We start from the raw sequence: 17,108 nt of genomic DNA, 5'->3' as shown, positions 1-17,108 counted from the left end.
TTGTGAAAGACCAAGGTTGCATCCCAAATTGCACCCTATGACCTATATAGTGTACTACTTTTGACCAGGGCCCATATGGCGCAAATGACTGATCACTGTAGCAAAATAATAACCCTCTGGGGAAAAAACTTGTTGAATCAACGTTGTTTCCATGTAATTTCAACCCCAAAAAATATATGATGACGTTGAATCCACGTGGAAAACTGATTGGATTTGCAAAAAATCATCAACGTAAGGGTATTTTGTATTTTTCACACCTAAATCCTAAATCCATTTTCTGTTGTTGATTTCAAGTTTCATTTACATTAGTTGACAACTCAACAACAAAACTAAACGTTGAACTGACGTCTGTGCCCAGTGGGAAGCTTCATGTTCCGAAAAAGAAATACATCATATTTTCAAACTAGAATTTACATTATAATTACAAAAACAACATAAATACATAAAAATGGAGACAATATCAAAAGTATTATTTGAAGATAATTGGCCATATGTATTAATCAATGTAGCACTACATTCATGACAGACGTTTTACCTACATAGGATAATTATACATATATTATGTGTAACATTATAATGGATTGTTTACCATGTTATGGGGGAACCAGTGTTTTATGTGATGTGTGTGTTGTGTTATGGGGGAACCAGTGTTTTAGGTGATGTGTGTGTGGTGTTATAGGGGAACCAGTGTTTTAAGTGATGTGTGTGTGGTGTTATAGGGGAACCAGTGTTTTAGGTGATGTGTGTGTGGAGGTGGCGCAGGAAGTCCCCCCTGGTGGTGGTGTAGCCAGGGAACACAGCATTGCAGAAGTCACACACTTGAGACTGCACTGCCACCTCTGACATCAGCATCATCCCCCCGGTCTGGCTCAGGAACTCACTGTCCAGGAAGGAGCCACACGCCGAGGTCATCTAAGGTGGGGGGGGGAGGTTTTGAGGAAGTCATAGGGATGGGGGGAGGGAGAGAACAAACATAAGCTATGTTAATAAAGTCTAATAAAACATTTAAATAAATGAATTCAAGGGGAGAAACCTACCCGGAACATTTGTCGGGTCGTATCATCGCCCCAAAATCGACCTGCTTGCTTCGAGTCCCCAGAGACACTGGAAGGTGCCACCTCTCCATTAGCCCCAGGTAGGTCCAGAGGCCTGAGGGGGGCAGCTTTGAGGACCTCCTTCCTTTCTGTCCCTGGATGAGCAAAGTCCAGCCGTAGTCTGCCCAGATCCCCTGCCAGGAGATCAGAGAATGAGCCCAAGGCCCCAGATTGGACTTTACCGCCTTGGTGTGCAACAGGGTTGTGTGTTGGGACCATTGGGGGTTCTGGCCGTAAAGGGAGAGACCCCAGGCCCTCCTGGGTGCACAGGACTGGGATTGATGCCATTACGCTGGGTTCTCCATCAGGAACAGGGGCTTCTCCTAAGGAAGGAACCAGCTTTTACAGTGGGGAAAAAAAGTATTTAGTCAGCCATCAATTGTGCAAGTTCTCCCACTTAAAAAGATGAGAGAGGTCTGTAATTTTCATCATAGGTACACGTCAAATATGACAGACAAAATAAGAAAAAAAAATCCAGAAAATCACATTGTATGATTTTTAATGAATTTATTTGCAAATTATGGTGGAAAATAAGTATTTGGTCACCTACAAACAAGCAAGATTTCTGGCTCTCACAGACTGTAACTTCTTCTTTAAGAGGCTCCTCTGTCCTCCACTCGTTACCTGTATTAATGGCACCTGTTTGAACTTGTTATCAGTATAAAAGTGCTGCTCTGGCACCCCAATGGTGGAACAAGCTCCCTCACGATGCCAGGACAGCGGAGTCACTCACCACCTTCCGGAGACATTTGAAACCCCACCTCTTTAAGGAATACCTGGGATAGGATAAAGTAATCCTTCTACCCCCCCGCCCCTAAAAACTAAAAATATATATATATATGTATATATATATTGTAAAGTGGTTATCCCACTGGCTATAGGGTGAATGCACCAATTTGTAAGTCGCTCTGGATAAGAGCGTCTGCTAAATGACGTAAATGTAATGTAAACGTAAATAAAAGACACCTGTCCACAACCTCAAACAGTCACACTCCAAACTCCACTATGGCCAAGACCAAAGAGCTGTCAAAGGACACCAGAAATAAAATTGTAGACCTGCACCAGGCTGGGAAGACTGAATCTGCAATAGGTAAGCAGCTTGGTTTGAAGAAATCAACTGTGGGAGCAATTATTAGGAAATGGAAGACATACAAGACCACTGATAATCTCCCTCGATCTGGGGCTCCACGCAAGATCTCACCCTGTGGGGTCAAAATGATCACAAGAACGGTGAGCAAAAATCCCAGAACCACACGGGGGGACCTAGTGAATGGCCTGCAGAGAGCTGGGACCAAAATAACAACCATCAGTAACACACTACGCCGCCAGGGACTCAAATCCTGCAGTGCCAGACGTGTCCCCCTGCTTAAGCCAGTACATGTCCAGGCCCATCTGAAGTTTGCTAGAGTACATTTGGATGATCCAGAAGAGGATTGGGAGAATGTCATATGGTCAGATGAAACCAAAATAGAACTTTTTGGTAAAAACTCAACCTCAGTCGTGTTTGGAGGACAAAGAATGCTGAGTTGCATCCAAAGAACACCATACCTACTGTGAAGCATGGGGCTGGAAACATCATGCTTTGGGGCTGTTTTTCTGCAAAGGGACCAGGACGACTGATCCGTGTAAAGGAAAGAATGAATGGGGCCATGTATCGTGAGATTTTGAGTGAAAACCTCCTTCCATCAGCAAGGGCATTGAAGATGAAACGTGGCTGGGTCTTTCAGCATGACAATGATCCCAAACACACCGCCCGGGCAACGAAGGAGTGGCTTCGTAAGAAGCATTTCAAGGTCCTGGAGTGGCCTAGCCAGTCTCCAGATCTCAACCCCATAGAAAATCTTTGGAGGGAGTTGAAAGTCTGTGTTGCCCAGCGACAGCCCCAAAACATCACTGCTCTAGAGGAGATCTGCATGGAGGAATGGGCCAAAATACCAGCAACAGTGTGTGAAAACCTTGTGAAGACTTACAGAAAACGTTTGACCTGTGTCATTGCCAACAAAGGGTATATAACAAAGTATTGAGAAACTTTTGTTATTGACCAAATACTTATTTTCCACCATAATTTGCAAAGAAATTCATAAAAAATCCTACAATGTGATTTTCTGGATTTTTTTTTCTCATTTTGTCTGTCATAGTTGACGTGTACCTATGATGAAAATTACAGGCCTCTCATCTTTTTAAGTGGGAGAACTTGCACAATTGGTGGCTGACTAAATACACTCCTCCTACGGCCTCCTCCACGTCTCCTGATGTACTGGCCTGTCTCCTGGTAGCGCCTCCATGCTCTGGACACTACGCTGACAGACACAGCAAACCTTCTTGCCACAGCTCGCATTGATGTGCCATCCTGGATGAGCTGCACTATCTGAGCCACTTGTGTGGGTTTTAGACTCCGTCTCATGCTACCACTAGAGTGAAAGCACCACCAGCATTCAAAAGTGACCAAAACATCAGCCAGGAAGCATAGGAACTGAGAAGTGGTCTGTGGTCACCAACTGCAAAACCAGTCCTTTATTGGGGGTGTCTTGCTAATTGCCTATAATTTCCACCTGTTGTCTATTCCATTTGCACAACAGCATGTGAAATGTATTGTCAATCAGTGTTGCTTCCTAAGTGGACAGTTTGATTTCACAGAAGTGTGATTGAGTTGGAGTTACATTGTGTTGTTTAAGTGTTCCCTTTATTTTTTTGAGCAGTGTACTTTTTCCCCCCACTGTATAAGTCTGTCAAACATCTTGACTGTCTTGTAGCCTACTAGATTAATTGATATTGTATGCACTGAATTCACTGATTTTGGCATTCATTGTAACATAAAGAACCTGCAGAACAGGCATGGTATGAGAAGTATATAATTTTTTATTATATAATAAGGAGATGGGAGTGACCTTGCTGTCTCCTCAGTGTCTGTGTGAGTTGCTGGAGTAGAGCAGCCTGCTTCAGACATAGCGAGCGCAGTTGGAGGAACTCCCTGTACAGCTCTGCGTATGCCTTCTCCATCTCAGCAGCATAGGGATCTTTACAAAGCCATTGGGAAAGAGACCCGTACATTACAATGTCCATGAAAAATTATGGGACTATACCTTTGTAAAGCTACAGCATGTTATGCTATGGTCAGCTACAGTTGAAATCGGAAGTTTACATACACTTAGGTTGGAGTCATTAAAACTCGTTTTTCAACCACTCCACACATTTCTTGTTAACAAACTATAGTTATGGCAAGTCGGTTAGGACATCTACTTTGTGCATGACACAAGTAATTTTTCCAACAATTGTTTACAGACAGATTATTTCACTTATAATTCACTGTATCACAATTCCAGTGGGTCAGAAGTTTACATACACTAAGTTGACTGTGCCTTTAAACAGCTTGGAAAATTCCAGAAAATGATGTCATGGCTTTAGAAGCTTCTGATAGGCTAATTGACATCATTTGAGTCAATTGGAGGTGTACCCGTGGATGTATTTCAAGGCCTACCTTCAAACTCAGTGCCTCTTTGCTTGACATCATGGGAAAATATAAAGAAATCAGCCAAGACCTCAGAAAAAAAAATTGTAGACCTCCACAAGTCTGGTTCATCCTTGGGAGCAATTTCCAAATGCCTGAAGGTACCACATTCATCTGTACAAACAATAAAACGCAAGTATAAACACCATGGGACCACGCAGCCGTCATACCGCTCAGGAAGGAGATTAACATACTTTGGTGCGAAAAGTGCAAATCAATCCCAGAACAACAGCAAAGGACCTTGCTGTTTTACTGTGGATATAGATACAAAAGTATCTATATCCACAGTAAAACGAGTCATATATCGACATAACCTGAAAGGCCACTCAGCAAGGAAGAAGCCACTGCTCCAAAACCGCCATAAAAAAGCCAGACTACGATTTGCAACTGCACATGGGGACAAAGATTGTATTTTTTGGAGAAATGTCCTCTGGTCTGATGAAACAAAAATATAACTGTTTGGCCATAATGACCATTGTTATGTTTGGAGGAAAAAGGGGGTCGCTTGCAAGCCGAAGAACACCATCCCAACCGTGAAGGACAAGGGTGGCAGCATCATGCTGTGGGGGTGCTTTGCTGCAGGAGGGACTGGTACACGTCACAAAATAGATGGCATCATGAGGAAGGAAAATTATGTGGATATATTGAAGCAACATCTCAAGACATCAGTCAGGAAGTTAAAGCTTGATCGCAAATGGGTCTTCCAAATGGACAATGACCCCAAGCATACTTCCAAAGTTGTGGCAAGATGGCTTAAGGACAACAAAGTCAAGGTATTGGAGTGGCCATCACAAAGCCCTGACCTCAATCCTATAGAAAATGTGTGGGCAGAACTGAAAAAGCGTTTGCGAGCAAGGAAGCCTACAAACCTGACTCAGTTACACCAGCTCTGTCAGGAGGAATGGGCCAAAATTCACCCAACTTATTGTGGGAAGCTTGTGGAAGACTACCCAAAACGTTTGACCCAAGTTAAACAATTTAAAGGCAATGCTACCAAATACTGATTGAGTGCATGTCAACTTCTGACCCACTGGGAATGTGATGAAATAAATAAAAGCTGAAATAAATCATTCTCTCTACTATTATTCTGACATTTCACATTCTTAAAATAATGTTTACTAGGATTAAATGTCAGGAATTGTGAAAAACCGAGTTTAAATGTATTTGGCTAAAGCGTATGTAAACTTCCGACTTCAACTGTATGTGCAAGGTCTAGTTCCCCTCCCTCAAATTGAGTCTAAAGAAGGAAGTGATAAGGAAAAAGGGAACCAAGTCGAGGGCAGAGAATGGGGCCCTATCATACAAAACATCTGTGGGGTCTCTTTATGTCCAAAGTCAAACACAGATACAAATCATTGAAAACTTTTAACAGTATAACAAAAAATACATGGCTCTAAATGTACTAAATACAACTGATACCTTTCATATGTATTTCAAACACCTTTGTTTTCAGACATAATAAATCACATTTGTATTTTTCAAGAGGCATATTCTATTTGTGACAAGAATTGTAAACTGTACAGGCACTCATGCACTTCATAAAATAGAAAGCATTCATTAAACATTCATAACACAACAGGAAAATAGGGGCAATTCCATTACATGTGCATGTCTTGTACAGGCTTTCTATAAAGGTCATGCAAAAGTTTTATACATGTTTGATACAGCCAGCCTACAAATGACCACTTCAATTACATGTTGAAGTGATGATTTTTGTGAATATTTATTAGAGCTGTATTTTATTGTCCATTAAATGTTAAATAGCCTACTGTAATTGTTGAAAACAAAGCATGTTGTTCTCCTAGCTTCATATTTTGTTTTCACTGATTGAATCTCTTGTGAGATAAAGTCAACTCAGGGATAATTTTGGTACAGGCATTTTCAAGACGTGGACACCATGGTGGACACACTTAAACTGACAAAGGTGGAGATTAATATAACTTACGATCATAGGAGTGATCTTTCCCAATGACACAACGGGATATCACGTTGAACACGCTTTCATATCTTCCATGTATTGAGAAGAGGCAGAGAGGACTTGTCCTAATGTTGATTGTAGCCTACCAGTGAGACAAAATCACCCCCGAAACAGGAACAGGAAAAGTTGTTCTTGTTCTTCGTAAACTGTTCTTATGAATACCATTAACCGGATCATTGTTGAACGTTCATTGAGAGGAGCACAACAGAGAAGTTGAGTTGTTGCAGGATAAAGGCAGCGTATATAAGATAAGGACACGAAACGTCGATACAGTTACAGCCGTAAGTGACTTTTCATAGCAGGTTAGGAACCTAATTCTTCTAACCTGCAACGTTAATTATCCTAACCTGCTGCGTAAATTGTCCTAACCTGCTACGAAAAAGTCACTTCTGGTCGTAGCTGTATCTAAGTGGTGTGTTTTTAAGGGAATCTCGATAAGGACACTCCTGACCTGTAAAACGACTGACCAAAATCTAAAACTGACCCTTACCTTAATCCTAACCAAACCCTTATCCTTAACCTAATTTTAACAAATTATGAAATTAAATGCAGGTCAGGAGTGTCCTGGGTAAACTTCCTGTTAAATTAGCAACATTTCATAAACAAGCTCTAATGTGCTGGGGGGGGGGGGCTTGACTTACTTTTGATATTACCCTAATAAAGTGTAGAAACGTTTGTGAAGGTTTGGTGTGGTGTGGCTATTATTAAGCTTTAGCTACGTCTATACCTGTATAGCAGACACAGTAGCCATCTCACATAAAGAAATGGCGTGTCGTAGCATGCCACCGGCATTTCTCTCTCTCTATCTCTCTGGGGTTAGGCCTAAGCTTCTCTTCCTTTATATATATATATATATATATATATATATATATATATATATATATACTACCAGTCAAACGTTTGGACACACCTACTCATACAAGGGTTTTTCTTTATTGTTACTATTTTTTACATTGTAGAATAATAGTGAAGACCTCAAAACTATGAAATAACACATATGGAATCATGTAGTACCCAAAAAGTGTTAAACAAATCCAAACATAGTTTATATTTGAGATTCTTCAAATAGCCACTGTCGTATCGAGTAAATGCTGGCAATTATTGCTGATGAACAAAGGAGTCCGCTCATACTGAACCTGGATCATAAGATTTATTCATATCACAAGCTTTCAGCATGAGTTACAGACTTGCAGGGTCTGGAGAGCAGTGTCCTCGAATTCTAATGGCTTCTCTAATCCCCTATGCCCACAGCATATACTTATAAACAATGTGAAAATATGGGTGGCTCCCTCTGCGGTCCAATCACCCGTCTCCCCTGGGGCGTCACCCTACAACTGCTACTTTTGAACTAACATAAACAACATTCCATCATGAAAAACATTTAACAAAGGCATAATCCTAATACACTACACCACCCTTTGCCTTGATGACAGCTTTGCACACCCTTGGAATTATCTCAATCAGCTTCATGAGGTAGTCACCTGGAATGCATTTCAATTAACAGGTGTGGAATTTCTTTCCTTCTTAATGCGTTTGAGCCAATCAGTTGTGTTGTGACAAGGTAGGGGGAGGGTATACAGAAGAAAGCCCTATTTGGTAAAATACCAAGTCCATATTATGGCAAGAACAGCTCAAATAAGCAAAGAGAAATGACATTCCATCATTACTTTAAGACATGAAGGACAATCAATATGGAAAATGTCAAGAACTTTGAAAATGTCAAGCACTATGATGAAACTGGCTCTCATGAGGACCGCCACAGGAATGGAAGACCCAGAGTGACCTCTGCTGCAGAGTATAAGTTCATTAGAGTTACAAGCTTCAGAAATTGCAGCCCAAATAAATGCTTCACAGAGTTCAAGTCACAGACACATCTCAACATCAACTGTTCAGAAGGGACTGTGTGAATCAGGCCTTCATGGTCGAATTGCTGCCAAAAAAAACAACTACTAAAGGACACCAATAAGACCTGCTTGGGCCAAGAAACACGAGCAATGGACATTAGACCAGTGGAAATTTGTCCTTTGGTCTGGAGTCCAAATTGGAGATGTATGGTTCCAACCGCCATGTTTTCGTGAGACGTGGTGTGGGCGAACGGAGGATCTCTGCATGTGTAGTTCCCACCGTAAAGCTTGGAGGAGGAGGTGTTATGGTGTGGAGATGCTTTGCTGGTGACACTGTCTGTGATTTATTTAGAATTCAAGGCACACTTAACCAGCATGGCTACCACAGCATTCTGCAGCGATACGCCATCCAATCTGGTTTGCGCTTAGTTGGACTATCATTTGTTTTTCAACAGGACAATGACCCAACACACCTCCAGGTTGTGTAAGGGCTATTTTACCAAGAAGGAGCATGATGGAATGCTGCATCAGATGACCTGGCCTCCACAATCCCCCAACCTCAACCCAATTGAGATGGTTTGGGATGAGTCGGACGGCAGAGTGAAGGAAAAGCAGCCAACAAGTGCTCAGCATATGTGGGAACTCCTTCAAGACTGTTGGAAAAGCATTCCAGGTGAAGGTGGTTGAGATAATTTTTTGGTTACTATATGATTCCATATGTGTTATTTCATAGTTTTGATGTCTTCACTATTATTCTACAATGTAGAAAATAGTAAAAAAAATAAAGAAAAACCCTTGAATGAGGACGTGTGTCCAAACTTTTGACGGGTACTTTATATATATATAATTAAAATATTCATATTATACAGTGGACACCTAAGCCTATAGGCCTATGCATGCAATGCCCTGATACATTTAGTATTCAAATCTCTGACAGCTGAACCGTGAGGTGGACAATTATTATTTTAGGAAAGTAGCCTAAAAACAAGTAAAAAAATAGGCTATGAAGTTTTGCATATGCTACACATCGAAACACAAGGAATAGTGTTTTTGTAATTTGTTATAGCTGTTTTTAAGGACACGTACAGTGAGGGAAAAAAGTATTTGATCCCCTGCTGATTTTGTACGTTTGCCCACTGACAAAGAAATGATCAGTCTATAATTTTAATGGTAGGTTTATTTGAACAGTGAGAGACAGAATAACAACAAAACAATCCAGAAAAACTTATGTCAAAAATGTTATAAATTGATTGGCATTTTAATGAGGGAAATAAGTATTTGACCCCCTCTCAATCAGAAAGATTTCTGGCTCCCAGGTGTCTTTTATACAGGTAACGAGCTGAGATTAGGAGCACACTCTTAAAGGGAGTGCTCCTAATCTCAGCTTGTTACCTGTATAAAAGAAACCTGTCCACAGAAGCAATCAATCAATCAGGTTCCAAACTCTTCACCATGGCCAAGACCATAGAGCTCTCCAAGGATGTCAGGGACAAGATTGTAGACCTACACAAGGCTGGAATGGGCTACAAAACCATCGCTAAGCAGCTTGGTGAGAAGGTGACAACAGTTGGTGCGATTATTCGCAAATGGAAGAAACACAAAATAACTGTCAATCTCCCTCTGCCTGGGGCTCCATGCAAGATCTCACCTCGTGGAGTTGCAATGATCATGAGAACGGTGAGGAATCAGCCCAGAACTACACGGGAGGATCTTGTCAATGACATCAAGGCAGCTGGACCATAGTCATCAAGAAAACAATTGGTAACACACTACTCAAGAAAGCACATATACAGGGCCGTCTGAAGTTTGCCAATGAACATCTGAATGATTCAGAGGAGAACTGGGTAAAAGTGTTGTGGTCAGATGAGACCAAAATCGAGCTCTTTGGCATCAACTCAACTCGCCATGTTTGGAGGTGGAGGAATGCTGCCTATGACCCCAAGAACACCATCCACACCGTAAAACATGGAGGTGTAAACATTATGCTTTGGGGGTGTTTTTCTGCTAAGAGGACAGGACAACTTCACTGCATCAAAGGAACGATGGATGGGGCCATGCACTGTCAAATCTTGGGTGAGAACCTCCTTCCCTCAGCCAGGGCATTGAAAATGGGTCGTGGATGGGTATTCCAGCATGACAATGACCCAAAACACACGGCCAAGGCAACAAAGGAGTGGCTCAAGAAGAAGCACATTAAGGTCCTGGAGTGGCCTAGCCAGTCTCCAGACCTTAATCCCATAGAAAATCTGTGGAGGGAGCTGAAGGTTCGAGTTGCCAAACGTCAGCCTCGAAACCTTAATGACTTGGAGAGGATCTGCAAAGAGGAGTGGAACAAAATCCCTCCTGAGTGCAAACCTGGTGGCCAACTACAAGAAACGTCTGACCTCTGTGATTGCCAACAAGGGTTTTGCCACCAAGTACTAAGTCATGTTTTGCAGAGGGGTCAAATACTTATTTCCCTCATTAAAATGCAAATCAATTTATAACATTTTTGACATGGGTTTTTCTGGATTTTTTTGTTGTTATTCTGTCTCTCACTGTTCAAATAAACCTACCACTAAAATTATAGACTGATCATGTCTTTGTCAGTGGGCAAACGTACAAAATCAGCAGGGGATCAAATACTTTTTTCCCTCACTGTAAATGTGGCTCATTTGGCCAACATCCCTATGTTATTGATGGCGCTGGCTGCGACAGGTCAGTTCTGAATGCATATGGATGTCTGGTAAATTAAAATCTTCCCTGTCATGTTGTCCGGCACCAAATCTTCCTAAAGGAAACTCTGAAATGGCATATTGTTTTTATGAAGATTTTAGAATATTGGCATGAAAATCTGTCACCAATTGGATGGAAACCTAGCTATAGACACCCTAAAGACTCTGGAAAGTGTGCTAGTCCGGTGTCACTTCTTTATGCCTGCACATCATGGTTCACCAGCAGCCCCAAACATCTAAAGAATAAGCTACCAGCCAAACAAGCTTGTAAGAATTGTACTTAAAATCCCCCCTCATACTCATCTGGAGGTTGAGAATATTTTTGTCTCTGTAATTGTATATTTATTTATGTAAAAAATAGGGACCACAATGGAAATAAGCCCCCGACTTTATTGTGCAATCCCGGTCACTTTAAAAAATCGTTGTGTATATATAGATTTTTTAAACTGACACATAAAATAAATCAATCAATCCAAACTGTGCAGCGGCCAAATGATGAATGGAAAGAGACACCAAAAAGTTTAATGACATTCTGAGATTGTCAAGCCAAGCCTTCGATACTGAGTACGCCTACACGATAGGATGGATTTTCTGTTTGTCGAGATTGACAAAGTCTATTTATCATGGTGTTGAATACGCAAACCATGATATTGAAGTGCCCAAAGTCGGTATGCTTTGTATATTGATTGTGTGGTGCATTGGCACAGAAACCAGTTGGTGGAAAATTCGTTGCATATATTTTATATAATTATAAATATGGCATCAAAATGCATTTTTTTAATGACACCTTGAGTTGGACCATCCCCTCCCCCCCAGTCAATTTCGATCTGTCGCTTTTACAAAACCACAACTTCTCCACACAAATGTTTTATTTGGAATAATGATGATAATAAAATATAAATAAAACCTTATTTTTTCATAATTGGTTTGCCAATAACATCTTTGGGATTAGTGAATTTATAAATGATAATGGTGACCTTTACGGACCAAATAATGATTAACCTTTACGGACCAAATAATGAAGATCCACACTTCTTTGACAATATATATAATAAATTATCAACCCTGCAAACAATTCAAGACTATTATTATGGTGGGAGATTATAATACTGTTTTAAATAGCTCAATGGACCATAAAAGGAAATCACACTACAAACTATCACCCTCATGCTCTTAAGGAAATCGTGAATGCCATGGATACATTAGAACTAGTAGATATATGAAGGCTTAAATATCCTGATCTAGTGAGATATACAGTGGGGAGAACAAGTATTTGATACACTGCCGATTTTGCAGGTTTTCCTACTTACAAAGCATGTAGAGGTCTGTAATTTTTATCATAGGTACACTTCAACTGTGAGAGACGGAATCTAAAACAAAAATCCAGAAAATCACATTGTATGATTTTTAAGTAATTAATTTGCATTTTATTGCATGACATACAGTGGGGGAAAAAAGTATTTAGTCAGCCACCAATTGTGCAAGTTCTCCCACTTAAAAAGATGAGAGAGGCCTGTAATTTTCATCATAGGTACACGTCAACTATGACAGACAAAATGAAGAAAAAAAATCCAGAAAATCACATTGTAGGATATTTAATGAATTTTTTTGCAAATTATGGTGGAAAATAAGTATTTGGTCAATAACAAAAGTTTCTCAATACTTTGTTATATACCCTTTGTTGGCAATGACACAGGTCAAACATTTTATGTAAGTCTTCACAAGGTTTTCACACACTGTTGCTGGTATTTTGGCCCATTCCTCCATGCAGATCTCCTCTAGAGCAGTGATGTTTTGGGGCTGTCGCTGAGCAACACAGACTTTCAACTCCCCTCCAAAGATTTTCTATGGGGTTTTGAGACTCTGGACTCCAGGACCTTGAAATGCTTCTTACGAAGCCACTCCTTCGTTGCCCGGGCGGTGTGTTTGGGATCATTGTCATGCTGAAAGACCCAGCCACGTTTCATCTTCAATGCCCTTGCTGATGGAAGGAGGTTTTCACTCAAAATCTCACGATACATGGCCCCATTCATTCTTTCCTTTACACGGATCAGTCGTCCTGGTCCCTTTGCAGAAAAACAGCCCCAAAGCATGATGTTTCCACCCCCATGCTTCACAGTAGGTATGGTGTTCTTTGGATGCAACTCAGCATTCTTTGTCCTCCAAACACGACGAGTTGAGTTTTTACCAAAAATGTCTATTTTGGTTTCATCTGACATTCTCCCAATCCTCTTCTGGATCATCCAAATGCACTCTAGCAAACTTCAGATGGGCCTGGACATGTACTGGCATAAGCAGGGGGACACATCTGGCACTGCAGGATTTGAGTCCCTGGCGGCGTAGTGTGTTACTGATGGTAGGCTTTGTTATTTTGGTCCCAGCTCTCTGCAGGTCATTCACTAGGTCCCCCCGTGTGGTTCTGGGATTTTTGCTCACCGTTCTTGTGATCATTTTGACCCCACGGGGTGAGATCTTGCGTGGAGCCCCAGATCGAGGGAGATTATCAGTGGTCTTGTATGTCTTCCATTTCCTAATAATTGCTCCCACAGTTGATTTCTTCAAACCAAGCTGCTTACCTATTGCAGATTCAGTCTTCCTAGCCTGGTGCAGGTCTACAATTTTGTTTCTGATGTCCTTTGACAGCTCTTTGGTCTTGGCCATAGTGGAGTTTGGAGTGTGACTGTTTGAGGTTGTGGACAGGTGTCTTTTATACTGATAACAAGTTCAAACAGGTGCCATTAATACAGGTAACGAGTGGAGGACAGAGGAGCCTCTTAAAGAAGAAGTTACAGGTCTGTGAGAGCCAGAAATCTTGCTTGTTTGTAGGTGACCAAATACTTATTTTCCACCATAATTTGCAAATAAATTCATTAAATATCCTACAATGTGATTTTCTGGATTTTTCTTTCTCCATTTGTCTGTCATAGTTGACGTGTACCTATGATGAAAATTACAGGCCTCTCATCTTTTTAAGTGGGAGAACTTGCACAATTGGTGGCTGACTAAATACTTTTTTTCCCCACTGTATGTAAATAAGGTATTTCTGTTTTTTTATTTTTTGCAAGAAAATCAGAAAAACATGTTTTCGCTTTGTCATTATGAGGTATGAGGATTTTTGTTTATTTAATCCATTTTAGAATAAGGCTGTAACTTAAAATGTGGAAAAGGTCTAGGGGTCTTTTCTGAATGCACTGTACATACACAGTGACTGCCAATACATTATGGACTTGTTCATTTTATTGGGAAAATTAAGTTCATGGGTATAAAAAATCATCTCATTTGGAATATTATATAACATCCATGAAAGGTATAAATAGGAAATGATCCGTGTCTACAGTATTTGTCAAAATGTAACTTGTCTATAGTGTATATACTTTTTTTGAGTCTCTGGTTTGATCTGTCATTTACTTTGGCTGTTTGTTACTTGTGCTATTTGTATATTGTTCTGTACAATGTTTGTGCAATAAAAACAACAACAAAAAAGGTCAGGAGTGTCCTTATAGAGCTCACCCGATTGTAGTCCTAAAAAACAGAAATTAATTACTGCTGGTTCTTTCAGCCATTCATATGGGGGAAATTAATGGAGAAAGAATGGGGTTTTGGGGTAAATGCCCAAAATAAGGTCTGAGGTTAACACAGGCTTGGGAGATCTTATGCATTTTGTTCTATGAGATAGTCAGTTAACATGACCTTTACGAATTATGAAGTCTTTATATACTTTTTTTGATTACATAAATGCTTCAAAATTCACAAAAATTGACATTAGCTGATTAAGATTCTCATAGATCAAAACGTATAAGATCTCCTAAGCCTGTGTTTACCACAGACCTTATTCTCTGCGTTTATCCCCCCAAAAAAAACATTCATTTCCCCATAGGCTTTGGCCAACGAGTCATAGCGGAGTTAGTGCCTACAAAAAGATGCCATTACTGTTGCTCTCTATAGCAGCCTTTTCCCAAGAAAAACTGCTGAGCTTTGGAGCAGAACTTGATACATTGTTGCTCTCTGGTTCATGAATCAAGGATTTGAAGTAGACAGATTGATCAGCATAGATAGACAGAAGGTTTATAGATCTTACAGTGTCATACACATGAAGTAACACTCAATGATCTTTATTTTTTGGATTTCCCTTATATAGGTAAAACATGGTTGCAATATGGTTTCCAGTGGTATGCTTGTTATAATCAAAATAAATTAAGATAATAAAAACAACTGTCTCCTTATGTAACAAATGTATTACGGTAGGCTTATATAAAATATATGCCTTATAGACTGGTGTTCTGACCTGACAGACTATCATTTCACAATGCACCACACTTACCAAGTCAAGAAGTTAACTAAAGGGACACTTACATTAACACCACACACAAAAATGTCCCATACCATCTTCTTAACACTATCAATATACAGCCCCACAACAGGACATTTATACATTTTGGAAGAGCAAGGTACAGCTGGGCTGCATTGGCATATTTGGGAAGCTACTTCTATGCTGAACACCAGTTGGTAGACTGAAACATTTGCATTTCAAATAAATAAGAAAGTTAAACTTTGCAAGTATCCAGTGTGTGCGAGCTTCTTCTTTTGAGTCATATTATCCAGTGCATCTCTTTTCAACTCATTCCACCAGACATATGTGTGATATCTATTGTGTGTGTGTGCGTGCGTAAGTACGTATGTACAGTTGAAGTCGGAAGTTTACATACACTTAGGTTGGAGTCATTAAAACTTGTTTTTCAACCACTCTACACATTTCTTGTTAACAAACGATAGTTTTGGCAAGTCAGTTAGGACATCTACTTTGTGCATGGCACAAGTAATTTTTCCAACAATTGTTTACAGACAGATTATTTCACTGTATCACAATTCCAGTGGGTCAGAGGTTTACATACACTAAGTTGACTGTGCCTTTAAACAGCTTGGGAAATTCCAGAAAATAATGTCATGGCTTTAGAAGCTCCTGATAGGCTCATTGACATAATTTGAGTCAATTGGAGGTGTACCTGTGGATGCATTTCAAGGCCTACCTTCAAACTCAGTGCCTCTTTGCTTGACATCATGGGAAAATCAAAAGAAATCAGCGAGGACCTCAGAAAAAATATTGTAGACCTCCACAAGTCTGGTTCATCCTTGGGAGCAATTTCCAAACACCTGAAGGTACCACGTTCATCTGTACAAAAAAATAGTACGCAAGTATAAACACTGTGGGACCACGCAGCCATCATACCGCTCAGGAAGGAGACTCGTTCTGTCTCCTAGAGATGAACGTACTTTGGTTTGCAACTGCACATGTGGACAAAGATCGTACTTTTTGGAGAAATGTCCTCTGGTCTGATGAAACAAAAATAGAACTGTTTGGCCATAATGACCATTGTTATGTTTGGAGGAAAAAGGGGGGGACGCTTGCAAGCCGAAAAACACCATCCCAACCGTGAAGCACAGGGGTGGCAGCATCATGCTGTGGGGGTGCTTTGCTGCAGGAGGGACTGGTGCACTTCACAAAATAGATGGCATCATGTGGAAGGAAAATTATGTGGATATATTGAAGCAACATCTCAAGACATCAGTCAGGAAGTTAAAACTTGGTCGCAAATGGGTCTTCCAAATGGACAATGACCCCAAGCATACTTCCAAAGTTGTGGCAAAATGGCTTAAGGACAACAAAGTCAAGGTATTGGAGTGGCCATCACAAAGCCCTGACCTCAATCCTATAGAACATTTGTGGGCAGAACTGAAAGAGCGTGTGCGAGCAAGGAGGCCTACAAACCTGAATCAGTTACACAAGCTCTGTCAGGAGGAATGGGCCAAAATTCACCCAACTTATTGTGGGAAGCCTGTGGAAGGATACCAGAAACGTTTGACCCAAGTTAAACAATTTAAAGGCAATGCTACCAAATAATAATTGAGGGTATGTAAACTTCTGACCCACTGGGAATGTGATGAAAGAAATAAAAGCTGAAATAAAATCAC

General features: G+C 40.5%; 1 protein-coding gene across 2 annotated transcripts; it reads right to left on the bottom strand.

Moving 5' to 3' along the window:
* Positions 1–469: 469 nt before the first annotated feature.
* On the bottom strand, positions 470–7,187 carry zgc:113184 (uncharacterized protein LOC553745 homolog). Of its 2 annotated transcripts, none has more exons than XM_041891693.1 (4): positions 6,548–7,187; positions 3,983–4,111; positions 1,038–1,417; positions 470–912 (listed from the first exon to the last, which is right to left on the bottom strand). In XM_041891693.1, the coding sequence occupies exons 2-4, from the start codon at positions 4,092–4,094 to the stop codon at positions 733–735; spliced, it is 672 nt and encodes a 223-aa protein (XP_041747627.1). In that variant the 5' UTR covers positions 4,095–4,111; positions 6,548–7,187; the 3' UTR covers positions 470–732. The 2 variants fall into 2 exon arrangements, with proteins under 2 accessions (XP_041747627.1, XP_041747630.1); XM_041891696.1 differs by having other exon boundaries at positions 1,038–1,228.
* Between the last annotated feature and the right edge of the window lie 9,921 nt (positions 7,188–17,108).

This window comes from Coregonus clupeaformis, unplaced genomic scaffold (assembly GCF_020615455.1).
Source record: "Coregonus clupeaformis isolate EN_2021a unplaced genomic scaffold, ASM2061545v1 scaf0043, whole genome shotgun sequence".
In the NCBI taxonomy this organism is placed as follows: Eukaryota; Metazoa; Chordata; class Actinopteri; order Salmoniformes; family Salmonidae; genus Coregonus; species Coregonus clupeaformis.
Note: the sequence above shows the minus strand (reverse complement) of the source record. Positions and strands in the feature narration are given on the sequence as shown.

Coding starts and splice junctions, on each gene's coding strand:
- zgc:113184 (XM_041891693.1), bottom strand. CDS start 4,094: ATGGAGAAGGCATACGCAGAGCTGTACAGGGAGTTCCTCCAACTGCGC. Junction 1,418..3,982: donor GACACTGAGGAGACAGCAAG/GTCACTCCCATC, acceptor TTCCTTCCTTAG/GAGAAGCCCCTGTTCCTGAT. Junction 913..1,037: donor CGACCCGACAAATGTTCCGG/GTAGGTTTCTCC, acceptor CCCCCACCTTAG/ATGACCTCGGCGTGTGGCTC.